The following is a 13,380-nucleotide window of genomic DNA, read 5'->3' on the forward strand; positions in this document are numbered from 1 at the left end:
GGAATCATATACACGTAATTGGTGGTGACTTTTATCCTTTACTTTTCTTTGCACATGTATTTTTATCATTTTTTTTTGTTATTGTGGCTTGGCGATCGAAAATATTACTGTGTCGAGTATATTTTCCATTCCCATTTTCTATTTTTTTTTCTTTCCTCTCAGTGACAGTAAGACAAGAGTGATGACACAGAACTATGAGCTTGACAGGGAAGATGCACTGATGGACCTGATTAAGTGGTTCCCTGGCCGGCCGCTAATGGTGGGCTCGTCCCTCTGCGGCTCCCTTGAGTGGCCGGATTATCCCCGTGACCCGCAAATACCAGTGTGTCATTCCATCCATTAGTTACGCTGTTCTGCCATAAAGCGAGACTCGTGTTTGGACAGACAGACAAGATGGACAGACTGTGTGTAGTTAAGGTAGTAAAGACAAAGAAAACGGTTTATGAGATCAGATTATAAGGATAGACTCGTATATATTTATCAGTAACCAATGAACCGAAGCGTGGATTGTTTTTCTCATATTAGTAATTAAAAGTCAACCTTTTCATTATATCAAATTACCAATGAGTCTCACATAATGTCAGCAGTGAGCAGTGAACGGCCCGCACAACACCTGAATTAATTAAAGGGGCAATGAATAAGAGTGGAGAGTATCAACAGGTCTCCTTTTTTTTTTTTTAATTCGTGTTCCCTCCCACACCACGAAGCCTTGAAGCCTCCACAGAATTTACTAAATATTAAATGATCTCCACCAGGTAAAAGGTAAATCATCACTGATCCCTCTGTTACGGACACTGATGTAATTACGCTTATTGTTAGCAACACATGATTGTAGAAAAAATATATACATTTTGTGAGAGGAAAGAGAGAGGCTCAAAAATAAGCACTCGTTAATCTTCGTACTTCATGAAAAATATTTCGAGTTGTACGTCACGCATGGTGTGTGTGTGTGTGTGTGTGTGTGTGAGAGAGAGAGAGAGAGAGAGAGAGAGAGAGAGAGAGCGCACTTGCTGGTGTATACTTTCATCTGGTGTACCTACATGGAATAATATACATGTAGGGTAATGTTGAAGGAGTGTATGCATTTTTCTGAGCTGGATTAAATGCTTTTGTGTTGTGTATATCAAAAGTAATAAAAGCGTATCTGACGCACAAAAAGTAAGGTCGAGGCGGGAAGTGCAAACGTGAAGTAAGTAACGGTAGTGTTTAATGAACGCGGAGGTGCAAGAGAAACGCCTCGTCGTAAAGTGTTCCGATGGGACGACAGATAGCGGAGGGGAGACGAAGCTTCAGTAAATCAGGTGTAACAATGTCATGAGTGAATGAGGAAAGCATTCAGATGCTCTCCATTCATCACCCGTCACTCCTGTATAACACCTAACCTAACCTAACTTATGGAACAGTTTAGGCGATGCGGGAGGTGAGGTAGTGTCGGTAAAAGAAATTCTCTGAGCGTAGAATGAAAATCAGTATTCATAAACACTGGCTTATAAAGGACTATTCTCAAAAGTCTAGATAATTAGTTAGTGCCTCGTACTATTTTAAGTAATTAATGACGCCAGATCCTTGTTGAACTGTCGCCATGATAATGAAAGCACCACTTGAATAACAGTCTCTACCACTATAACCGGTCAAAAGTTACACGGAAATAAGTTACGTAGAGGCGGCAATGCATTGACGGTCCGTGGCAAAATAACTTGATTGATGACTCCCCAGAAAACTTATGGATCAATGTAAAAACAGTAACGTTTAAGCTCATTTCCGTGATTGTCACATTTGTTTCCTTACTTTGTACTAGTTTTCAGCGAGCAAGAGAAGTGAGGAGTAGAATTTAGAGTAGAAATGGGCGAGAGTATCCATTAGATTTGGGGTACGCGGCAACTCTCGGGGGGGTATGTTGAGTGGTCAGGTGGAAGACTTGTGGTAAGGAGGGGATGGGTGATGAGGCGGGGAGAGAATGTAGTGAATGCAGTGAATGTTCTCCAACAATGTCAAAATGGTAATGCTTCTTAAAAACTTTCTCCCTAACATAAGTGGTTATTTCGGTTACCTTTCTCAGTGCGCTATGTTATCTGCGTCTGTCTGAGTTCAGGAGAGTGCTTCGGTAAGTGGGTGGTGTTCAGAACTGCGTAACAAGATGGTCATTCTCTTCTGGGACTCAACTTTTCTCTCAAGTTAACAGTCAGAGCCAGCCCAGACCATTTTATTTATGTGGTCTTATTTATGTGGGTGAGCGACCTTGCCGTGGCCGCCCGTGACCCTCGCGTGCACGTGTGGCAGGTGGTAGAAGCCGTGCCCACAACCACAACCTTGTCCCGGGGCGGCGTGGTGAGGGCGGCGGCCGGTAGGTGGTGCTGGGAGCCACTCCGCCGCCGCAGCCCGAGTCTCGCCTCTCTCACAGGTCAGTGTGGATTCCCACTTCGCGCGGAAGGGTCTGTGTCGGTCGCGGGCTCATCTGTGTGCTAGTGTGTGGATACGTGGCCGTGTGTGCGGTGTTTGCTCTCGCCAGTGCCAGTTGACTAGGCTCGACGGTCACCATGAGGAAGGCCCGCGCCAGTGGATACCTGCCCGGGATACTGTTGCTCCTGTTCACCGTGATTACAGGTGTGTTTTATTGAAGGTTTAGACTGGACGCTGCTGTTCTGCCCCACATCTACCGTCGCTCACTCGTTCCTCCCTCCTCATCCTTCCTCCTCCCCCACCCCTTGGTATAGCATGGGGAAAAAAGGTGAAAAATGCAAACACAATCATCAACACACACCCACACCCTGACAGATCACGTTGTTCTTAGCTACCTGTCATTTGCAGGCGTGGAAATTGAGCACCTGTATGTAGATTGGCAGTGTGTGTGTGTGTGTGTGTGTGTGTGTGTGTGTGTGTGTGTGTGTGTGTGTGTGTGTGTGTGTGTGTGTGTGTGTGTGTGTGTGTGTGTGTGTGTGTGCGTGCGTGCGTGCATTCGTGTGTGTGTGTGTGTGTGTGTTTGTGTATGTATGTGTGTAGTGCGTGCATTCGTGTGTGTGTGTGTGTGCGTGCGTGCGTGTGTGCGTGCGTGCGTGCGTGTGTGTGTGTGTGTGTGTGTGTGTGTGTGTGTGTGTGTGTAGTCGTTACTGTTTGTCATATGTGGCAAGACAGGTCACCAGGTCATGCTAGGTCATGTTTTGACAGTGACCTACGTTGGTTTGTCTGATCTTAAATAGAGAGAGAGAGAGAGAGAGAGAGAGATGGATGTTTATTGTGTGTGTGTGTGTGTGTGTGTGTGTGTGTGTGTGTGTGTGTGTGTGTACTGATGTGGAATGTAACAACATATCTTTGTGAATACTTAAGAGCTGGTGTTGATTAGGTAATTTATTGCCTGCAGCTTATTCTTCCTTCTTTTTTTGTAATACATAATCTAGTTATCAGGTTTCACTGGTGTTTTGTTGCTGTCTTGCACTTGTCTCGTCAACTCAGCCATAGCGATTCTCCTGTTGCTTGTTGCTGGCCGCTGTGTGTGTGTGTGTGTGTGTGTGTGTGTGTGTGTGTGTTGTGCTGTTATCCTTGGTGCTGAATCTTATATCGTGCTAAATTGTTGTTATCTAATGATGTGTTGTTGATTTGATGTGTTATTATGACGTGTTGATGTTCTTGGAGTGCTGATTTAATGAATTACGTGTTACTGTGTTACCTGTGTTATCTTGTGTTGACTGTGATGAGTATTGCTGACTCTGTGGTGTTACATACTGCTGACTGGCTGTGATACTGTGTTGGCATATTGTATTATTGTGGTATATCGCTGTGAATTGTACTGTTATGCTGATCTCTGGTACTGATTGATGCATTGTGGTGTTCTGTTGTATTTGAGTCCTGTATGAACCCTGAAATCCGTTCCTTTGTGGCTTGAGGGAGTGCATAACTGGTTTGATTGTCCGGCAGGTAATTTGTAGCCCCTTATCACCTAAGTACAGTCTGGCTTCCTAGGGAGTCTCGCCCTTTGATGACGAAAAGAGGCGCTATTTCGTGGAATCTTTGTGCATGGCCACCAAACCTCCAGCGGCGGTGAACTGCGATGATTTACGAGTGTGGCAATTGCAGCGTCATCAGTGATTCTGCGCCGCTGGACACCCCTCTCTTGTTATGCCTCTGTAATGTCTCCTCCATCCCACTCTGCGTTATAATTCATGCATTCCCATTTTCTTTACTTTTTTTCCCCGTTTCTTTTACTCCCCCTCTCTCGTTTGCTCCATTTTTTGCTTCTCTCTTTCCCTCTCTCTCTTTCCCGGCGGTGATGTTTCTTTTTGCAGAGCCAAATATAGGAGGTTGTGTGGCGGGTTTCGCACTGACGAGCTATTCTTCTGTTCCCGAACATTGGGCTTCTCCCTCGCGCCCTCACACCTCCAACGGCGGAAACGTGGCCTTTTTCTCGCCGGATATTGCATTTGTGAGGCTCTGTGGCCGGAATATTTTGGAGACGCGTTCTCTTCAATATTTCTTTGTTTTCCTCACCGTCAGATCAAACTTGAGTGTTACAGAGAGAGAGAGAGAGAGAGAGAGAGAGAGAGAGAGAGAGAGAGAGAGAGAGAGTACACACGTGAAGATCAGCTACTCTAGCTAGTTCTGAGATGGATTAAATTACCTAACCGAGCTTAGCCTAACTTAACGTTGTTTGCCCTAATCTAACCCCGCCCTATGAAATAAAAGAAACAGACGGAGACAAGGAGGAGAGAGGGAGGGAGGGGAGGGGTTAAGTGTGTGTGTGTGTGTGTGTGTGTGTGTGTGTGTTATGAGAATGCGTTCTTGCAGTGCGGGCGGAGGGAGCTGTGGAGGCATTCTAGGGATATTTTAGACACACTTGCGGGACGTATTGCCTGGAGCGTCGCTGATATTGGACATTCCTCATCACGGGGCATTTAGCGCTCGTGTGGCGCGGCGTGTGTGCCTGTTAGTGTGTTTGGCCATTTTGTCGCTGAGGGCAGGGCGTGGGACGGGTCATGGCTGCAAGTGGGATATTAAGGCGAGAAGATTGACTGTGTGATAGGGGTCGTTAGCACACACACACACACACACACACACACACACACACACAAGCCGTTTTCCGTGATGTTGTCCGGTCCATGTGTTTTGTCTCGTTTTGTTCGGTGTTTCGCTTCTTGTTTGACAGTCATGGAGAGAGAGAAAAAAAAAAAAAACACTTCCTCTTTTGTTTATTCAGTTTTATTATGTTGTTATTCTCCTTTATTGTCTTGTTTTTTTAATAGTTTCTCTTAAGTCTTTGTCGTAGAGGGGAGATGTATTAAAATGATCATATTCTAGCTTATTTTTTTATAGTTATCGCTAAACACGGAGATGCATCAGATAAAGAAAATGGGGCGGTAACGAGATGGAGTCGGAAAAAAGCTGCCCACACAAATGTTTTCTTTTCATAATACACTACCACTGGAGCATCACGTTGTTTTACACAGATGACGTGCAGATGATGGAAAGCACACACACACACACACACACACACACACACACACACACACTCAGACCAACAAAAATCCCACATATTTGGATAGACAGACGAACAGACAGGCGAACAGACACACAGACAAGGGAGTGACAGACTAACATGCAGATAGGCGACGAATCAGTATTGAGACAGTAACAAGATAGACAAGTGAACGGCACCCACTGATGGAGATAGACAGGTGGCTGGGCTGACAGGAGGAGCACCGGGCCACACCTGCGGACAGAGGACAGGGCACAGGGAACAGGCGCACGCATCACGGGACAGGGACGGCTCGGGAGTACAGGGCGCTGATAACGGAGGCCTAATCATGATAATTTCCAGCGCTACTAATGACGATGAATGGTGAGTGTGACATGTGAGCAGGAGGTGGTGATGGATGAGGCAGTGGTGGTGGTGGAGGTGAGGGTGGTGGTGCCTCACGCCTCTCTCCCTCCTCTCCCTCCCTCACCCTCACCATCATTCATCATCGCATGGCTGCCTTGTCCCTCACTCTTCATTATAACTTATTTTTCCTCACCTCCCCAATCGCAGTCACTTTTCATGCTATTTCGACTGTTTTGTTTATTCTTCATCTCGTGACTGCTGGCGTGATGGCTTGCTATTGTCATGCAAACTGCCTTAGATCGATACTCGTGTTGCGTAACGATATAACATAAGCTTTAATTCATGACGCCATTCATCTGAAGGAATAAAACTTTCCTTATTCATTTTTTTTCTCGCGTCGTGACGCGTGTTTGTTAGTGAAGACTGAACACTATCATGCAAACCGTCCTAAGATCGATAACTGCGTGGCTTAACTGTGTAATTTGAACCCTAATTGTTTACCTTGTGGTGGTTTCCTTCTCTTGTGTGTCACTTCATGGCGAGTGGCGGGAGGCGAGGCGAGCGGCTGGCAAGGGAGAGGAGAGGGAAGGGAGGGAGGGAGGGAGGGCTTGTTTGTGCTGTGTCTGGCTGCCTTCCCTTAGCGCGATACGTCCGGGCCGGCGAGGAGAGGCAGTGGCGGGAGGGAGGATGGGAGGACAAGGCAGGACGGGGTAGGAGCAAGAGAGTGAGGCACTGGTAGTAGCAGGCACTCAGGTAGAGGGAAGTGACAGCAGTTCCCTTGGGTTGAGTCCTCTTTCATTCTCTCTTCTGTCTCTCATCTGTCCCGTACTAGCACATGTAACATTTCGAAGTCACTCTCTCGCCACGCCTATCGCTGCCAATCCACTCGCTGGTTGATATATGAATCCCGAGAGTCTAGTCCTGGTTTCGAGTTTCCATCAACCTCTCGTCCCCTCGTGGTGCTTCCCGGCGCGAGCTTCAGGTGTCGTTCACGGGTCGTGGTTCAGGGCGCTCACCTCAGACTGCAAGGGACAGAATTGAGGCAAGACTGGTGGCGGGATCTGTATCTCTGCCTTTGAATCTTTCCTTGTATCTTTTCTCATACATAGAACTGAGGGTGACAGTGTATCTCCTTTTGATTTATTTTTCCTCTCTATCTCTCTCCTCATATAGGGAACGAAATGTAAGTGTATGTCTTTCTATGTATCTGTTCTTGTATCTATCCTCACAATTGGTCTAATCTCCCCTTCATCCATAGTCCTACCTTTCCACACACTGGCCTCACACCTGCCCTTTTCTGCGTGTTCCCCTTTCCGCTATCATAATATTATTCCATCTCCTCTTTCTCCTACAGTGTCCATGGTCACATACATCATCCTTGCCGTCCTGTTTCTTCTCACTGGCCTCCTATATTCTCCTCCCATACGCTCCCCCTCCGTGTTCATCGTCCTCGTTATCATCTTTATTTATCATACTCCTTCCCTGCTGTCCCCTACACGTTTCCTTCATGTCTGTCGTCCCTATCGCCTCCCTCTGTCCCCTCTCTGTCCTGGACGTGTTCCTTTCCTCTACATCGTCTTTATCTTACCTTCAACCGGCTCCTCTCTTCTCGCAGGCCTTTCACCCACGCTCATATTTTCGCTCCCACATATCATCGTCCTCCACCGTAGTAGTGTACCCACCTGTGGCCATTTTTCTTCCGGCCAGCAGCTCTCTTAGGCTCTCCCAATCTTTCCCCGCCACCTGGTCTTTCTCCTAAGCACGGCGTGAGGAGGAAAACTGTGCCACTGTGCCAAAGGTAATGAGGAAGGAAGGAAGGGAAGGAGGGAAAGGAGGAAAGGAGGCCGCCTACGGAATGTTATGCCCTTACTTGGGTGTTGTCACGCAGGTGTAAGTTAAGATGTGGTCCAGGTTGCCAGATGCTACTGCTGGTGTCATTTCTCTCTCTCTCTCTCTCTCTCTCTCTCTCTCTCTCTCTCTCTCTCTCTCTCTCTGTCTGTCTGTCTGTGTGTGTGTGTGTGTGTGTGTGTGTGTGTGTGTGTGTGTGTGTGTGTGTGTGTGTGCTTCGGTTTCTCTCAATGTCATTTTGGATTTTTTCGGACTCTTGACTAAAGGTTACGTGGGAAAGTGGGATATTAAGTCATCATCTTGCTTGGTAATTTTCATGTACTTACTTTTATTTTGCATCTAAACTAATTATACAAAGGAAAAATGGAGCAATGTCATTCTTTTGCTGCTGCACTGATAATCTTGTCTATCAATTCTGTTCGTTTTCTTGGTTCCTTCACTAATTTTAGACGAAAACTCGGGTGTTATCTGATATTTTTAGCAGATACTTTTATGCCATTTTTTGTTTATGTACTTTTCTGTTGATAAGCTATAATCTTTGCAGAAGACTTGCGTGTTACGTGAAGTTTTGGTGTTAGTTTAACCTTGTAAGACCAGTTGAGTAAGCTGGTTCTATTCTTAGTATACCCATTATTTAAGAAGGAAGGGCATGAATACAATCAAATAAAGCTTTTCTTAAATTACCCGTTATTTAAATACACAAGAATGTAGTGAGCCGGCCAACACAGGGGAGCTTCTGTCAACCATTTATCACTCTCAACCATAAATCTATCTAATGTCCTCTTTTAAGCTTTATTTTCTTTATTTTCACTACCCAACCACGAACTTCTAATCCTGTTCAGTGCTTCACACATTCTTGTTTGCAGATTTGTTCGACATATTCAAAACCCATTTCATTCACCAACTCTTATTACAGACATGCAAACTTTGATACATTTACTCCACAACGCCACGACATTCAGAACATAGGTATGAGATTCCCACAAAGAGAAATACACCTGTTGCAGTTTCATGTATCGCCGGGAACATCATAATCAGCAGTAACGTAAGCCTCCCCTGTGCATTTTCCAACTTAATTATCTTTGTGTGCATTCCGTTCATCATTTTCTTTGTTATCGCGGAACCAATTATAGAAGAGGAGGCCTTGATGATAACCACGTTCTTAGTTGTTTCCTAAAGCGGGGTTATAATGGCAAGCACACACGCAGTATCCACTCCCGCCCTTGAATGTGGTAGGCGGCAAGCATAGTAAATGAAGCTTGAAATAACGTGTATTGTTCCTCGCCTTTGTCTCACGTGCTTTGATGCATGGTAAAGATTAGGGTAATACCAGAATAATACAAGGAAATTTTAGATTCGTTTTGGTGTTTTAGTGGAAATTTGATAGACTGCAGTTGCTCATACAAGGACATGGCATCTTTACACACACACACACACACACACACACACACACACACACACACAAGACGTATAATGATAGTCCCTTCCACTAACACATGCACAGTAACGTACATACACAGTTCTCATGTGCGTGTTCGTGAGTTGATGGTACCCGTGAATGGCAGGTCAGTGTGGGCGTGGAGGGGCGGAATTTGGCGGTTGTGTGCAGGTGTGTTCAGGTAAAGGCGATAATAACGACCATTGGAATACGTGAAGGCGAGGGCAGTGGTGAGCCTCGCGTGACCCGCCGCCCCAGTGTAAATAAGGGTGCTTTAGACCACTGCAAATCGCCTCGACTGTATTACACCTCTGGCGGGGAAAGAGTAGCTGTTTTCCGAGACATTATGGGTCCAACTGGGTCATGCTGTCTTACCTTCCTGTGATTCTGTGGAGTTTTGTGTGTTAGAGAGAGAGAGAGAGAGAGAGAGAGAGAGAGAGAGTACTATACCCAGGCGTCTTTCCCCTCATGAGGCTTTATGTTGCGCTGTTTGCCAGAATTTTCTTGCCGGGTAATGATGCGTCAGGAAGAGGAAAGCAAGGTGTGGAATGAAGCTATTATGTCCCTGTTTTTTTTAAGTCTTTTCTTTACTCTCCCGCCCTGTGCAAGTCTGTAAGCCTGAAGAAGGAAGATAAAGACAAGACTGGTGGGAGAACTAAATTTTCTTGTTTGTATATAGATATGAAGTGTTACGTTTTGGTGTCTTCGTAATAACAGCGAAAAAAAAAAAGTTGTACGCATTTATCCATGATTTATCCGTGAAACTCTACATTGCTATACTGAAGGCGAGAAACCAGCCACAACTCCAATGTGTTCTGGTTTGTCTCTCAGTATTCATCACTTGATCAGCTAATTGTCTCCTCATCGAATTAAGAGAATTGAACCCTTTGAGTACCATGCTACGCTTCCATATCAATTTTGTTTACTATTTAGTGATTCTAGACAGCGTCAGCAACTTATGTGGAGGATTAAACAAAAAAAGACTGTTGCCATTAATCTTTTGACCTACATAGACCCTTCGCAATGTCAATAAAATAGTCTTATCGTATATAAATCTCAAGGTAAAAATGGATCCCAGTATTGAAGGGGTAAGAATAAGGCAAAATTTTGATTACTGTTTGAGTGGGAACCGTATGTTACATAACTGCTGATCGTGACTTTGGTGGTGATGGTGGTGGTGGTGGTGGTGATGGTGATGGTGATGATGGTGATGGTGGTGGTGGTGGTGCCGACACAATGAACAGCGTAACGTATGAGTAAAGTGGTGATGGTGTGCCTCCCTCCGCTCCCCTTCCCCTTCCCCTTCCCCTCGTCCTCAGGGACCCTTCATTTTACGGTTTATGTATATCTAATGGCTCCCTCGAGGGCCTCGCTCTTTGTTTTAAGCTGATGTTATTCTCTTTCTTCGACTATTACGACCACCTTAGTTGCTGTTCTTATATTACTACTACTACTACTACTACTTCTACTACTATTAATACTAATACTACTAATACTAGTGGTAGTGGTACTGCTGCTGCTGCTGCTGCTACTGAGTCATCCATCTATTGATATTGTTGTTACTATTACTATTACTCCCTTACTGTTGTACTATTTTTACATCAACAACAGTAGAAAGGTATTACTACTACTACGACTACTGCTACTACTACTACTACTACTACTACTACTACTACTACTACTACTACTACTACTACTACTACTACTACTACTACTACTACTACTACTACTACTACTACTACTACTACTACTACTACTACTACTACTACTACTACTACTACTACTACTGCCACTACTACTACTTCTACTATTACTACTTGTACTGGTAGTGATGGTGGTGGTGGTGCTGCTGCTTCTGCTTCTGCTTCTCCTCCTCCTCCTCCTCCTCCTGCTCCTGCTCCCTCCTCCTGCTCCTGCTCCTGCTCCTGCTCCTGCTCCTCCTCCTCCTCCTCCTCCTCCTCCTCCTCCTCCTCCTCCTCCTCCTCCTCCTGCTACTACTACTACTACTACTACTACTACTACTAGTATTAGTACAACCACCACCTCCGTAACCTGCCACCATTTCTACAACTAGCAGTACGCGTTTACGAGCAGTTCTGTTTGAGCATTGAAAACATACAATGGTGCGCGCCGCGTCTGGAACACGTCTGGCACACAGCATGCTTGGTCCTGAGAGGCGTCGGGAAAATATACTGTGAGCCAATTCATCAGCATTCATTCCCCGGGTAACAGATGTGTGTTTGCTGTACCGAGGTGCCAGCGCCGCACAGCAAGGCCCCGCGTCGCCGGACAAAGAAATTAAGCATCAGTTTGTTGCTCAGAAATGCTTTGTTGCGCCGCTGTCAGAGGGAGTAAAATGTTTTCGTGGGAGACTATTGGCATTTTGGAGCCCCGGTTCTCCTGGGTTTTGTTTGTGCGAAATTTGCCTCTCGCGTGCTTCGCCGGACGAGGTTTGGCAGTGGTGGTTGTGGTGGTGATGTAAGTGGGGATAGTAGTAGTGGTTGTGATGGTATTAGCAATAGTAGTAGTGGTGGTGGTGTAAATGGGGATAGTAGTAGTAGTAGTGGTTGTGATGGTAATAGCAATAGTGGTGGTGGTGGTAATGCAAGTGGGGATAGTAGTAGTAGTTGTGATGGTAGTTGCAATAGTAGTAGTGGTAGTGGTGGTGATGTAGGTAGCAATAGTAGTAGTGGTTGTGATGGTAGCAGCAATAGTAGTGGTGGTGGTGATGTAGTTAGGAATAGTAGTAGTGGTTATGTTAGTAGTAGCAATAGTAGTGGTGGTGGTGGTGGTGGTGATGTAGGTAGGTGGTTGTGATGGTAGTAGCAATAGTAGTGGTGGTGGTGGTGGTGGTGGTGGTGATGTAGGTAGGTGGTTGTGGTGGTAGTAGCAATAGTAGTGGTGGTGCTGGTGGTGGTGATCTCATTTTCTTTATCTTTCACTTGCTACTTCCAGCTAATTACTCAAATCTTTTACTCCTATTCTCAAATGTTTCTATCTCTCATTTACTCATTCACTCACTCACTACGTTCACAGTTAGTCATTCCTTCTTATACCAATCATTCAGAAAAAAAATATATCCCATCCATTTATATATTTTTATTAGCACCAAGTACTTTCTTTTCACTTCACTCATTCACCTACAGTATCATCCACAAACTAATCTTTCCTATACACACTCTTCACTCTACTACTCTCATACGTCTCTATTCTCACCCTTACAATACCTCCTCGAGCCAATATTCTATAGTGTTCTGTGTATTCCTTGTTTGTCCTATCGCCCTACCTACGCTTCTCTCAGTCAAGCTCATATATGCAATGTAGTTCCTTTCCTCCTCAATATCTTGGCATCTGTTTTCTTTCTTCTTTGTGTTTCCTACTGTTGTTTCTCTCGTAGGCATAGTTCACACTTCAGTATCCCGTGTCTTCATCTGTTCAGTTTAGATAATATTGTGTTTATATCAGCCACGTAAAGATTGACATAACAGCTGTGGTTTGCCCTTCTTTTGTGTTCCCTTACGTTTCTCTCTCCAGCGTGTGAATCTCCAGGTAATCAATCAGCTGGAAAGGTGAATTAGTTAAGTGTCTTGGGGTTCAGGAAATGGTTGGCTGTTCCTGCTTTTATCTACGTTTTTTATTTTTTTTTTATTTTCGTTAGTATCAAAGTGGACTCTCTTTCTCTTTCTCTCTCCCTTTCTCTCTCTCTCCCTCTTGCTCTCGCTCTCGCTCTCGGTCAAGGTCACATCGCACTTTAAGAAAATACAGGCACGGTGTGAAAGAAAATGGGGTAAGGAGTAAATGTTTTAACGCGCATCGTAAATAAGGTCTGATAAACGTGGAAAATGTGGTGCGAGGCGGTAAACTCCTCCCTCACTTAGCCGTCAGTGTGAAAGGTGTACGCTGGGGCCGGGAAGATACACGCACGCACACACACACACACACACACACACACACACACACACACACACACACACACACACACACACCAACGTTTAGGTTAAAAAATAAAAGTAAATAAAGAAAAGGTAAATATAGAATGATAAAAGAATGATACCCAACCGAGATGCATAAACTATCATTATAAAATTCAATAAAAACCATGAATTTGAAGTACAGTAGAGGGCTAAAAGAAAATACACAAGCCGATGTAAAGGAATAAGGAGGAAGAAAATTATGTATTGATGAAAGAGAAGAAAATTGAAAATAATGGATATAAATAGTAAAAAAAAAAAACGAACTGCAAAAATAGGTAACACAAACTTAAAGGGACGCGAAGTAGATG

The 13,380-nt window shown here is 44.8% G+C and overlaps 1 protein-coding gene across 3 annotated transcripts in view; it reads left to right on the plus strand.

Annotated features, from left to right (window-relative positions):
- Positions 1-2,380: 2,380 nt before the first annotated feature.
- Positions 2,381-13,380, plus strand: part of LOC123511859 — a 298,637-nt gene continuing 287,637 nt past the window's right edge. Inside the window, exon 1 of one of the 3 annotated variants that reach the window (XM_045267909.1) lies at positions 2,381-2,604. In XM_045267909.1, coding sequence (XP_045123844.1) covers positions 2,538-2,604 — 67 coding nt within the window. In that variant the 5' untranslated portion in view covers positions 2,381-2,537. The remainder of the gene's footprint in view (positions 2,605-13,380) is intronic. The other 2 variants (XM_045267911.1, XM_045267910.1) reach the window with 2 other exon arrangements.

Source organism: Portunus trituberculatus, chromosome 32 (assembly GCF_017591435.1).
Source record: "Portunus trituberculatus isolate SZX2019 chromosome 32, ASM1759143v1, whole genome shotgun sequence".
NCBI classification, from domain to species: Eukaryota; Metazoa; Arthropoda; class Malacostraca; order Decapoda; family Portunidae; genus Portunus; species Portunus trituberculatus.